The following is a 14,601-nucleotide window of genomic DNA, read 5'->3' on the forward strand; positions in this document are numbered from 1 at the left end:
TCTCAGCTTCAATAGTGGACGAGTCTTTTGTCAGGTTGGAAGTTTTGGTAACACTTTCTATGAAGCCCATATTTATAGTGCATTGTAAAGGCATTATACATGCATTATTCTGCATTCATAATGTCTCATAATACACCTTATAAGTTATGACTTCTCATAAATATTTATAACTATAGTTTTAATACATTATAAGACTTCCTCTATTCATAGTAATAAATACGAATATAATACATTATAAAACAAGCTATATCCAATTTTACCGCAGCAGAAGCTAACAATGTTAATCATATAAGTGCTGTCGTGCAAAAGCAGCGTATGTAAACAGACAAAAGGCTTTATGTCGTGATCATATTATAAGTGGTCTTTGCCTGCTTTTAGTAAAGTTGTAAAAGCAATATCTTCTTATAAACAGCCATAACACAAACGTAACATATAATACATTACATGTAAAACGTATATAATGGAAGTTATTTATAAAACCAGTTTATATATATTATATAATATAATTCAAATATTTATAATACATTATAACTTCTGGAGATTAAATTGGATGTTGCTTGTGTTATAATGCATTATACTCTAAGGTATAACTATGAAAGGTAAGTATTATAATGTATTATAATTGTGGTTACAATTATTTATGAGAAATTATAACTTATTATGAGGTGTATTGTGAGACATTACTAATGCATTATAATGACTTTGCAATGCATTATAAATACAGGCTTCATAGAAAGTGTTACAGAAGTTTTATCTCACTTCCATATGCATTGTATAGCTTAGGCTATATATAGAGAGGTCAGTGCTAGTTGTCACATGGGCTGGTTGTCTGGTTGTCTACTAAAAGGTTTTGAGTTAAAAAATGCACAAATGCATTGTAAAAACAAAACGTGTTTGTCATTATGTTTTGATAACATTTTTGTTTCCATCTATTTTTTGTCCTTTCAACTGACTTGTATGAGTTTTTAGAGTCTTAACTAGATTTTCTTCACCAATAATTAAATTCAAATTGGTCAAAAAGTATTTCCAGTACACTGCAGGCTTTAATTTTAGCAACTTTTGCACCTCTTTGATTTTACTTAAATTTAAAGGTGCAGTCACACATACTTTAAAACAGTAATCTCAATGGGAATCCATGCAATGGACTTTCCCCTCACGGATTTAGCGTGGAATTCAATTTGGGAATTTGGTGAACTTTGAAGGGCAAATGTTTTGCGTTGACCAATGGGAAGGTGCTTAGTTTGGCAATATTCAAAAAGGACAAGGATATCATTTTACTTAAGTCTTACAGAGTATATATACAGTGTAGCTTTAAAAAGAGGCTGCTTGTCAATTATATTTTTTGCTGGTTTGCTGAACCTCAAGGCAGCAATTGAAGTATTCTATTTTAGTGGATAGATTTTTTTTTTTTTTTTTTTATGGGTTTGATGATGTGAATGAGTTGAGAAAATGCAATCTCCCCAACACAAACAGTACAGCCATAGCAGTAACTCAAAGTGTTATATATGTGCAACCAATTTAAGCTTCAACAACTCTAAAAAACATATCCAAGCATTATAGCAAGTAAACAACTTTGCCAAACAGTTAAAAGTAAAATATTCATCGAGTCTGTTGTCCTGCCACTACTAATACGGCTGCAGCTTTCCCAGCAGACACACGCAGCAAAGCCAGCCCTTCTTTTTTGTGCTTACGGGCAGGAAGTAAACAAGCAAGGACAAATGAAATAAGCCTGCAATTTCGAGGCAAATCTGACTCAACAGCTCAAAATATTAATGACTGTTGTAGACTTACCGCAGTGCATTGGGGTAAGAGGAGGTCAGGGTTTTGAACACTGGGTTTTGCTATGTACTTGCTCAATAATGGACACGTTATGCTACTTTATGCTAAGCTTGTAGGTTCTTGTGCTGTGGTGTGTGCATCAGTGTAATGACTCCGGGAGGACACATTACAAAGTTTCTGCCCTTCATACCACCGTTTATACTGTATTAACGGTAAATGAGTTTATAGCGATTAAGAAAATTAACAAGTTAAAATGTTTATTTAATCGCATGCGTAAACACATTAATTATGACAGCCCTAATTTGTAATTGTTAATGATGGAATTCAGTCAACAGGAATGCATATTTTATTACCCTAAAACCATAACCATAACCCAAACCCCAACTCTTAAACTAACTAGTAGTGGAGTAAAAAGTTACAATTTAGAGTGAGAACCATTGCTTATGTGAACGCAATTAATTGCTGATTTCTATGGGACCAGAACTCATAGTTTGGTGTTAACATGATTACTTCCTGTTTCTTTGGCACCCTAAACCATATCTTAGTTTTCTCACACAACACGCTATAAGAATGGATGCAAAAATGTGATTGGGGATGGCTGATTGTTAGAAATTCAGCAGAATGGGGTCACTTTCAGGGTACATTCAGAAGCAGCATCGATTTGTGTGATCTTGTTGCAATATCAATCCTTAAAATCAACATAAATTCAAAATGACCTTATTTACTTTCATACTTTTTTTTATCTTTGTTTGTCTTCGTAATCTTCATTAAAATATAATAACATCACAAATCCCTCTTACTTTTCAACCGCTCTCCTCCAACCACCTAGCTACATTCTGGTATGCAACACCTACTTCTCACAATCCAATCAATTTCCAAAACAATAAAGATGGCAATGGTCCAGGGCCAATGTGAGAGACTTGCAGGCCAGTTGATGGAACTGTCCCTTGCTCAGTAGGGTCAGCACTGCTTCTTACTACATCTTATGGCCGATGGTCATGGTACATGTTTTCTGTGAATGTTGTTGTTGATGAATCATGCTGATTTAAAGTTGATGTAATTTTTTTCAATGTTAGAATATGAGAATACTTTGTCCTAGCCCATCTTAAAGTGGAAAGACAATTCAAGAAGACCACTCTCTGTGCCTCTAGAATAACTTTGTTCTGAAGTCAATATGATAAATCATAAAAAGTTTTATTATGCTTGATTAAAAATTTCTAACATTGAAACAACATATGGATTTATGTACAACACTTTTTTTTACTTTCAGATTAATTAGTCACCCAGCCCTAATTTTTTTAAACACACCAAATAATAATAAAATCACACATTAATGTGATGTGGGCTTAACGAGCTGTTATGTGTAGAATGCAGTGCCAATGGCAGAGTCAGCCCACTCACAATGAGATATAGAGCGAGGGAGAGTAGGCTGTGTTGTGGGCACAAGTTTGGCACACTACGCTGTGTAGAAAACACAGGTGTATCCAGCTCAAACTGTCTCTGATTGGCTAGAGAAGAGGCACAAAGATCACCCACATGCTTTGTTTGATTTCCTGTTTCCCTTTATGGTATCAGACAAAAACAGATGTGCTCTAACATTCAGTTTAAAGAGAAGCCAAAACAATAAGCGTGACTGAGAGCAGATATTCTTTTCTTCACCCCATTGGTGCTCTGAAGTCTTCTGTCGCCATTGTTCACATTTCTATCATAGTGGGTATTGCTGCAGTCAAGCAATTAGTCTTTTGACTCAGCTGGGGGGGTTAATAATTGTTTTAATTGTGAAGAGTGACTATATTCGGCTCCAGTGTGCAGTTTAGTGGGCTTACAGCTGTGCTCTACTCCTGTGTTTCCAATCCTACATCTCTGACACGAACAGGTGAACAGCACTATTGTGTTTCTGCAAGGGATAACATCAGTGTTGGGGAAGCTTCTTTGAAACTGTAGCGTCCAAAGCTACATGCTACTTATAACTTAGTTAACCTGCATTCAAGCTACTCTATTAAAAAGTAGTAAACTACACTACAATCTACTAACAAAAAGTAACTACATAAAATCTTTTTAAAAAAAGACAATATTTTTATAAATACAGGGTGGGTGGCAACCCTAGTTCATGGCTACTACAGTATCACTATAGCAAAACCAGTCGGCAGCAACAACTCCATCCCCCGGCGGATGGCTGCGGCTGCTCCTTTGGGTTGGCTGATAGGGGATGAGGACTACACAACATCACATCCCTCCTCCAAGTTGGGAAAGGAGGCGGCGGGAACAGGCTGAACCATCAAAATAATGTTTGATGCAAATAAAAAGACACACACAACACAACCACACACATGGCAGCTGCATGTGGCTCTCTCTATCTCCCAAGCTGCCGCATTTGCTGCACTTATCCCTCTCCTTGGCTGATTAGCCCTATTCGGGGCTGGGCATGCATAGTCACGCCCTCCTCCTCATTACAGCTGTCAGTTTAGCTTAAAGGTGCTGTAAGGGATTTTGCCATTCTGGAATTTCCACGAGCTGAGCTGTTGAATAAGCTTGTGAGACTTGTACACTATTTAAGCTGAGATAACAGGAAATGACACCATGGGTTACTTTAAATTATCACAATAGCTGGAATTAGTGATGAATGCACACTGTTAACAGAGATGCCATACAAAAAAACAATAAACATGAAACATTTTTTCAATAAATGATCCCTGAACCGATGATATAACCACCGCATGTGTGATATGATGCCACACTTTGCCTGTGTCACGATGTGCTATTTTCACTTTAATATTATGTTTTACGATTTAACATTTATAATCGAGATAAACAACACTCTTATTTACATATTTTAATATGATCATTGAAGTGATTTATCCCCCAGATATTAATATTTGTATTGTAGACCTACTACACATATCCCAAACTAAAGAGGTGAAATTCATGATATGACTGATGTGAGTTCAATGTCAGAAAAAAAAAAATTCTCCCCTTTTCTCCCAATTTGAATGCCCAATTCCCACTACATAGTAGGTTCTTGTGGTGGCATGGTTACTCACCTTAATCCGGTTGGCAGAGGACAAGTCTCAGTTGCCTCCGCTTCAATCCACACATGCTGGATTACAATCGACAGCCTCTGTGGACAATGCAAGTAAAACAAGAACACAAAAAGATGATTCAGTGATAATGGGGATATAATATACTTCATTAAATGTGAAGAAAAAAACATACAGTAAGTAGCAATAGCTAATAATTCCTAATTCCTAATTGTTTCTTTGTAAGTACATTTATAATAGAGACATTATAAGGCTTACATGCTAAACAAATTAATAAATACATTAGGCTACTGTACTTTGAAATCGGTACACAAAATGCTTTCTAAATAGTACCAAATTGGGGTTCTTCAGCTTGTAACAATAGCAGAACCCTTTGTGGGGCTAAATTAATTGAATTATTTTTTAAAAGTTCCATAAAGAACCATACTTTAAAAGTGTTATATAGAACCTCATTAATGCTATGAAGAACATTTTTGATGCAAGAAGTTTTATTTTTAATTATTATTATTTTTATTTAATAATTTTTTTTTTTACTCATCTATATACCTTATCCTATAAAACATTAAAGACTCAATTACGGTTTTACATTACATACAAACAAACAAATAAATAAATAAATAAAAGTAAGCCATGTTTTTCCATTTGTACTTTTATTTTCTATTGAAATGAAAAATTGTAAATAAAAAAAAATAAAAAAACTACAATTTAGCTAAATACTGTACAATAATATAAATTATTGTAATAAAATCATTCCAAATACATAAATCACTCGTATTAATTAATACATCAACATAACCATTGCTCCACACATTAACTCTTAAATGCATGGAAGTTTAACCAAACACTCTTACATATTTGGATCTTTAGAGACCCGACACTTATTTACATCACAAATAGATCTATAAAATTCCCAGGTGGTGTCAAATTTACAAAATATTTCCAAGACAATTAGAAAATAATCGCACATAATTTCAGTAGTTCACCCAAATAACAATAGTCATATCAAACTGTTCGTGTGTTGTTCATGTGGTTTAACCCACACCTGGGGTAAAAGGCCTGACACTTGTGGTAAAAGGCCCCTTACATTATAGTCAGTACAGCTGCTCCATATACGCATACTACGCAGTCTGCGTAGGGCACCAACTCCCTAGGGGGGCACCATCTTACCCTAGGAGGGCACCAGAAAGTCCACCGGCTGCCCTTACTCGCACGTTATACATTATTCAAGGATCCGAAAGCAGTTGCGGAAACACAGACGATCGCTTCACGCTCATATCATACACCCCCCAGAACTCTGCGTAGGGCATCAATTTGGCCAGCGGCGGCCCTGATTATAGTGATGGAAGCGGAGAAGTGGAAAGAAGTATCCTCACCAACCACAGTTGGAAGACTGTAGCTGCTTATTAACTGTAAACCTATGACACAAATAAATTACATTGTATTCATTAATTACAGTGTATACATTTATTTTACATTTATTCATTTGGCAGATGCTTTTATCCAAAGCGACTATATATTATAATAAAGTATATATTCATGGTAAAAAGAAAGAAAGAAAGAAAGAAAGAAAGAAAGAAAGAAAGAAAGAAAGAAAGAAAGAAAGAAAAAGATAATAGGAGTACTTAAAACGTATTTAATAATTTTACTTAATTGCCTGATAGCTTTAAGGCAGACATATGCTGTTAACAGAGCAGACAATAACTCATACTGCAGGTGGGATGGATACATGAAATAATATTCTTTTTCAGAATATTATGTCAGTATTTAAAAAAAATGACAGCTCAGCTCTTGAGTTGGTCACACTTGCACATTCTGGTTGAGATCTATAAAAATAAATAAATATATAAATGAATTAAGACAATCTTATGAGTAGGAAATCACCAGCTACAGAAGGTTTTACTTAGTAATTGTAAACATTTAAATGGTAACACTTTACAATAAGGTTCCATTTTTTAATATTATTTAACATTAACTATAAACAATACTTTTAAAGCATTTATTAATCTTAGTTAATGTTAATTTCAACATATACTAATACATTTTTTAAATCAAAAGTTGTCCTTGTTAGCATTAATGCTCGATGAACTAACAATGAACAACTGTATTTTTATTAACTATCATTAACAAAGATGAATAAGCACTGTAAACAATATGTTGTTATGATACCTAAAGCATTAACTAATGTTAACAAATGGAACCTTATTGTAAAGCGTACCAATCAAACTCTTATCCATGTGCTGTGCTGGCTTTATCAAGCAGTGACAAAATTGACTGTTGTCTGATAACTGGCATAGTTTCATTTGCTCTGTGATTATTATTTAGAGCTTATAAGCAATAAAGTTGGTCCATCAGTCTCATGTCATGCAAGGAGAAAAAACCTTTCAGGATTATTAAATATATTTGCAAAAAATAACTAGATGCACGTTTTATTTGGAGTATATAGTCCAACATTTCTAAATCTAAAGGTTAAGAATCTGAGTAAAATTATTTATAATTGTCAAATGCTTAAAGGACAATGTTGTAACGAAATAAATGTTTTTTGCGCAATAAGTTATGTAAATGTTTAAAACAATAACAGATTATAGAAAGTTCCACCATACAGTTTACTGTAAAGCTTATTTGCGTTGGATTTGATGATGTGAATGAGTTGAGAAAATGCAATCTCCCCAACACAAACAGTACAGCCATAGCAGTAACACTAAGTGTTATATATGTGCAACCAATTTAAGCTTCAACAACTCTAAAAATCATATCCAAGCATTATAGCAAGTAAACAACTTTGCCAAACAGTTAAAAGTAAAATATTCATCCAGACTGGTGTCCTGCCACTACTAATACGGCTGCAGCTTTCCCAGCAGACACACGCAGCAAAGCCAGCCCTTCTTTTTTGTGCTTACGGACAGGAAGTAAACAAGCAAGGACGAATGACATAAGCCTGCAATTTCGAGTCAAATCTGATTCAGCAGCTCAAAATATAAATAATTGCTGACGAGGTCAGTGTTTTGAACACTGGTTTTTGTTATGTACTTGCTCAATAACGGTTGAGCAAGTACATAATAAAATTTGTCAATTTTTAACAACAAAAAACATGGTTACTAAAGTAACACTACAATATTGCTACAGTGAAACCATGGTTAATTTTCATAAGGGTTAAACATAGGGTGACTGCATAAAATTTAGCATAAATACATATTGAATACATCATTCAAACAGTCACAGTGTAGATTGGAAAATGTATGTGAACCCCCTAGGCTAATGCTAGAACAAAAGCTAATTAGAGTTAGGATTTGGCAAACCTGGCATCCAATTAATGTAACCAGAATGGAGGTGTGGGTTAACGCTACTTTGACTTTTATAAAGCACTCAAACATTTTGAGTTTGCTATCAAAATAGCATCTGCTGACGTGGACCATGTCTTGCAAAAGAAAAGAAAAAAGAGAGATCTCAGAAGACCTATGATCAAGAATTGTTGCTTTGCATATAAACTGGAAATGGCTACAAAGTTATCAACCCGAGCTTAGATATTCACCTCATAGGCGGAAATCGCGGGTGGGGGGGGTCAGGACCCCCATCTGAGGGTTGTCCCCCTAAAATATCATAAAAATATGTGTATTGTAAATAATATAATTATATATTCTTAAAATAATTGTTTAAGAAATAAAATAATACAAATGCAAATGGGGCAACAACAAAAAACCCCTTCAAAAATTGCTCTTGAGAATTTTTATGTTTATTGTCCCCCCCAACATTTTGATGAAATTTTCGCCCCTGATTCACCTGTGCACAGTTGTTTAGTAGATGATTTAGTACTGTTGCTACTCTCCCTAGAAGTGGCCGTCTAGCTAAGATGACTCAAAGGGCACACCGCAGAATTCTCTGTGTGGTAAAAAAGAACCCTAGAGTAACAGTTAAACACTCAAAGGAATCATTGGAACTGGTTAACATCAGTTATAGTATACTATACATAAACATTAAACAGGCATGGTGTCCATGGCAGGACACCACAAAGGAAGCTGCTGCTTTCCAACAAAAACATTGCTGCATGCCTGAAGTTTGCAGTGAAGACCACCTTGACACTACACAATGCTAATGGGAAAAGGGACTCATGAAACTACGGTTGAATTGTTTGCACTACATATGGTTAGTGAAGTACGGTGGAGTGAGCTTCATGATTTGGGGCTGCTTTGCAGCCTGGAGTGCCATCATCAAGGGAAAAATTTATAAAAATGTTTCAAGATATTCTACAGGATCATGTCAGAGTGGCTATTCACCAGCTGAAGCTAAGTAGAAGTTGGGTGATAATAACCCTAAACATCGATGTAAATCCGATAAAGAATGGCTTTAAAAAAAGAAAATCCACCTTTTGGAGTGGCCCAGTCAGAGCCCAGACCTTAACTCAATAGAGATGCTGTGGAATGACCTCAAAAGAGCCATTCACACCAGACATCCTAAGAATATGGCTGAGCTGAAGCAGTTCTGTAAGGAAGAATGGTCCAAAATTCCTTGTGAACATTGTGCAGGACTAAATCGCAGCTGGAAATGCTTGGTTGAGGTTATTGTTGCCAAAGAAGGATCAACCAGATACTAAATCCAAGGCTAACTTTATACACAGCACTGTGAATATTTAATGGATATACACAATAAAGTCTAGCAGACTTAAAGATTAGTATTGTTTGGTTGTTGTTAGCTTAAGCACATTGAGTTTGTCTATTCTTGTGACTTTGATGAAGATATTTTATGACTGTTTAAAAGAAAATCATTTAATTCCAAAGGGTTCACATACTTTTCCTAGCCACAGTAACTGAATTGAAATAATGTGATAAACAGCAGCAGTTAACTAAAAATGTCAGCTTGATCTAAAATAATAATGTGACTTTATTACAGTTTCCATGTGAAATGTCCAGTGAGGGGCGCCAAAAGCGAGTAAAATGTTGAGGTTTTTAAGGTGAATATTAGATTTTTGTTTAATGAGTAATATGTACTTCCCATACCCAAAACTTCAACCTAGCCAATAGTGTGCTAAAAGCAAATGAGAGGTGAACAAAACAACCTTACCCTAAACCAACACCTAAACCTAACCCGATATTTTCCTAAAAGCAAATGCAACATGAAAAGCACATTTTCACATTGCTTCTATGATACTTTTGGTTCACTTGTTAGCTTACGTGCTTGGCTAAACTTGAGCCTTTGTCTTCCAAGTCCACAGTCCAAGACTATATCAGGTGAGCTAATACAAAAGGGGGTCTGTAATACAAGCATTAAAATGTCAAATTATTTTTAATTATGTGTTAGAGTAAAAGTGTTTCGATGTCATAGCATAGCAGTGTGTGACTTTATAAAGTCATAATTAGACATTGTACTCATGATTTGTGTGAAAGAGAATAAAACGCAGTTGTAGGCCTTTAGTGTTAATTCCACCATGAAACTGCGGGGAAACATGGAACAGGCTACGTAAAACTAAAAAATGTTGTTATAGTAACGTTTGTTTTATGAGACTAGGTTGCAATATTTTTATCTAAAAAAAAGAGGCAATGTCCCTTTAATGTCCCTTCAGGGATTCAAGTTAATGTGAATTAGTTAATTTACATGAATTACAATTTTAATTTAATGAATTGGAGTTCCCAGCGCTAAATATAAGGAAATAATTTATTTTAACCAGTTTATTTACATAAGCTGGCCGATCAAACAGAAAGAACATTCCTTGTTATGTTGATGTTAAAAGAATGGTGCTACCACGATTGGTGTCCCAACTTACCTAATCCTAGTTACCTAAATTCTTCTGCAAAAGCACATTTCAGATCTTCATGGTCATTCACAGCATATATCACATGATAAAGGTTGATGACCATTAAACCATAATTAACTTTTCGTAAATAGGTAATGTTCGTAATGTTGGCCACTCCTTCATATATATATATATATATATATATATATATATACACTTTACATTAAAGTACATTTTTATGGGTTACTTATATTGAATCATTTTTATTAGATATTGAGGTGATAAGTACATATGTGGAAAAATGGTTTGCTATTTGGCAGGTATTGAAAGACACCCTTTTTCTGCATGTTGTTATAAATGCATATACATTATTTATAATGCATTTGTAAATTAATTATAAGTCATTAATTAACCCCTTTATAAACCCTTAACAAAGGGAACAGTAATGTAAAGTCTTACCAATTTATTTATTTATTTATAATATGTTTATTAAAAATATGACACATAAACTCATTTGCACAATACTTTATTGGTAATTAAAAATTGTATGCATTGAACAAAATAAAAGCAAACGTAAAACTTTTGGTCTGTTACATAACGTGATTTCTGCCTATAACTCCAATTTCCAATTCAACACAACGTCAAGGAAATACATAAAATGACTTCTAAAATGTTATCTTATAATTTGTAGCTTTATTGATACACTATTTTAGTATCCTAAGTTTAAAACATAATACTTAATCATTGCTGTTATATTAATCTAGAGCAAAAATGCAAAAGGAAAAGCATTAATACAGAGCTGTAACACAAAACCGAAATGCTTTAGGATACATAATTTTTACTATGGTTATACAGTGCTATAAACAAACAAATATATAGGCTATACTACCACTAGCAGCTGCAATTGCACTTTACTAGTCTCAGGAATAAAGGGGTTCAAACACAAAACGTATTAATGCCGAGCCAGAATGGCACGAATTGAGCCTCTATCTTCAAAAAGCCACTAAGATGAATGAAAAAGAAAATCCCAATTAAGAAATATATTTGTCAAAATAAACCACAATGTTGTCTAAAAGAGTGACACCTAAGAGTCATTAAAACTCAAAACGTATTGTGAGTTGTGTTGAGATTCTACACGATGAAGACGAATGTTTCCGTTCTTATTTCAGCACCGCAGCACTGGACAGCGACTGTACAGGATTTATACAAGTCCCTTAAACTTTGAGGAACTTCACTATATCCCTTACATCCCAATATCCTACAAAATATCATTCAGTAATATCTAACTCTATTCTGCCAGTAGGTCCATAATTCATCAAACAATAGACCTGTTTATAATTGTTCCTCTTGGACAATGTGACTAAGAGTGGACAAGACAATCCCCGTGTCAAAAGATCCTAAAGGAATGCTAATGGAATTTCTATCAAAACGACGAGCCAAACCTAAAGACTTGTAACAAAGAAGTAAGAATAAATTGGATGAAAAGACATTCGATAAATAAATAAGGCTTTTAGATCTATCCAATATGATCCTATTTGATTCTTCTGGGATTTCCGGCTTGATCCCATTTTGACACAAATTTAGGATAGAAAAACCATTAGTGTAACATTCTGGATAAAATTATTAATTCTATTTCCAGAATTGAAGATATTCTGAATGTATTCCTAGTCTTGGATTAGATGATTCTTATTTGATTCCATAAGGATTTATCCCATTAGCATTCAATACAGTCTGGATTAATTGATTAATGAGCTCCAGAATTTCAAATGATCCAGTAGTAACTCATTTCAGGATAATTTCATTCTATTGGGAATTGCTCCAAATTATGATAATATTACATTAACATGCAATACTGCAAGCATTCAGTGCTACTGGGGGTATCCAGATTTATGGCTATTCTAGTAAGATGTTATTTGATTCATAGAGGATTCTTATCTGAAACTATTAGGACTGGTTCCAAATTATGATATAAATTCCATCAGCATTCCATACAATCCGTCTGGAGAATGTTATATGATTCTTATTGGATTCTTATTTGATTCCATTAGGATTGGCTCCAAATTATGAGAACAATTCCATTAGCATTCCTTTAGGATTTTTGAGGAGTCTTTTCTCCTCAAAAAGCAGTTAGCTTGAAGACCGTTCATAGATTTCTTCCACAGGCTCCTCAAGCATTAAAATGAAAACTTATTAACTCTCTAGCTTATACAAAGGATTTATATATTCCGTAGGCAATATCATATGAATACAGAGGTTGTTGCATTTACAGTGTCCATCAAAGGCTGAAACTGCGTTATCAAGACACTGCGACCGATTCCAACAAGTTATCGTCCTTCATTTGTCCCGTGTGTGTCGTGTCCTCTGGGATCACAGGTGTCATGCCAAGATTGTCAGTGTTTGGATCACTCTTCCGCACCGCCGTGGGGGGTCTCACCATTTTACACTGTCGGACCACCGGCTTGCCTTTGGCCGCTTTAGGACTGCAGTTGTCGCGCTCGTATTCCTCTTGGGCTTTCTGGATCTTGCGCTTTTTCATCTTGCTTTTGTGAAAGTGGAAGGTCGTGATGGAGACGAATATTATCCCAATTATCATCACGATGAGCACGGAAAGCACGGCGGTGGATGAGAACGCCTGGAACAGCTGATCCACCCGGTCAAAGCAGGTGTCATTGTTGGTCCGAGCGGTTCCGTTAAAGGCACAATGTGGAATGGAAAGCGCCAGTCTCTCCAAGGTCCGGGTACTCATTTATTCCGGTTCGGTTAGTGTCTCTATTGCAGGGGAGAAATTGAGGAGATGAAAGCGAATAGAAATTTCCACCCCGACGAATGTGTGCACTATATTGCGTTCATTTCTTTCAAATGAAATATGTCCCAGGGGAGTCCACCTAAAATAGATCCAATGAGGAATCCAGCGTTAGACAAAAGTATGCAGGTTTTAGCGCATTACATTTCTAGTCACGTTACAGATTTAGTTGGCTAAAATCGCACAAACCCCCCTTTAAAACTCTTTCAAATCCAGACCTTTGACGCATACACAATCTATCCTACTGGTTAAATAAATAAATAAATAAAAATCAATCTGATTCGTAAACCTCAGAAAGGCGCGCTGCTCATGAAGTTTGCGGCATTTGTGCGCAAATAATGTCGCGTTAAATCGCTCCGCTCTTCCTCTATTCGGCGAAGCGATTCTCTTACAATTACAAAAAGGAATTTTGGTTCAGTATTAATTTCTCAACTGCGGCATTCCTTCAGATCAGCCACCAACCAGTGCTGTTCATCAATTACTGATTTAAGAAAACAATAAAGTAGACAATAAATTATCCACCGAAGGATACCTGGTGCCTTGCAATGTCAAGATGCATCAATTAAATGAATAATCTAAGATATAGCCTACGTTAAAACCGTTGGTTTACCTGTCTTTACTGTAGGGATCTCGCTGCTCCGGAGGCGAAGACCTGGCGAGTGCTGGTTGCAAATTCTGGAGAAAAAGGAGCGGAATCTAGCCAATCGCTTCAGCTCGCAATGACGTATCGCCTTTGATAATCCAAGCGCTCCAGCAACCTCACTCAGACTTGATTGTCTCTAGATGACAATCCAAGGTTTGTTATTCAAATGTATGGGGGTAAAATAAAGGCTATCTGTGAAATGATGTCAACAAACCTCCCCTCCCTTGTCTTTGAGTGCAGCACCCGCATCTTCTCGTGAACTTTACATGCACAATTAACGGGAATGAGAAGCGAAAACTTTACAGCCTAATCTTTACAAAGGTGAAGCGTTTTCAACAGAATGTTTCAATAATGAAAGAAAGCGTAATTACTTATACGTGATGGTGAATGTGCAGATATTGTTGTCAGTTTATTTTCACAGATAATCATTTTGACCATTAGAGCTACTCATGCTTAAGGACAGTTGCTATTTTATGAAATCAAGGAAGAGGAATTTGAACTGAATGACATAAAAATAAATTGGTAAAAATAAACTGGTGTTGGTGTTGTTTTTAATAATACATTTCATTTTGCTGTTTAAATCATAAATTTCCATATACACACAACTTTAAAT

General features: G+C 35.3%; 1 protein-coding gene across 1 annotated transcript; it reads right to left on the bottom strand.

The window, feature by feature from the left end:
• Positions 1-11,064: 11,064 nt before the first annotated feature.
• On the bottom strand, positions 11,065-14,204 carry LOC127630293 (uncharacterized protein C11orf87 homolog). Its single transcript, XM_052107799.1, has 2 exons — positions 13,956-14,204; positions 11,065-13,427 (listed from the first exon to the last, which is right to left on the bottom strand). The coding sequence occupies exon 2, from the start codon at positions 13,286-13,288 to the stop codon at positions 12,839-12,841; it is 450 nt and encodes a 149-aa protein (XP_051963759.1). The 5' UTR covers positions 13,289-13,427; positions 13,956-14,204; the 3' UTR covers positions 11,065-12,838.
• Positions 14,205-14,601: the final 397 nt, after the last annotated feature.

Source organism: Xyrauchen texanus, chromosome 36 (assembly GCF_025860055.1).
Source record: "Xyrauchen texanus isolate HMW12.3.18 chromosome 36, RBS_HiC_50CHRs, whole genome shotgun sequence".
Taxonomy (NCBI): Eukaryota; Metazoa; Chordata; class Actinopteri; order Cypriniformes; family Catostomidae; genus Xyrauchen; species Xyrauchen texanus.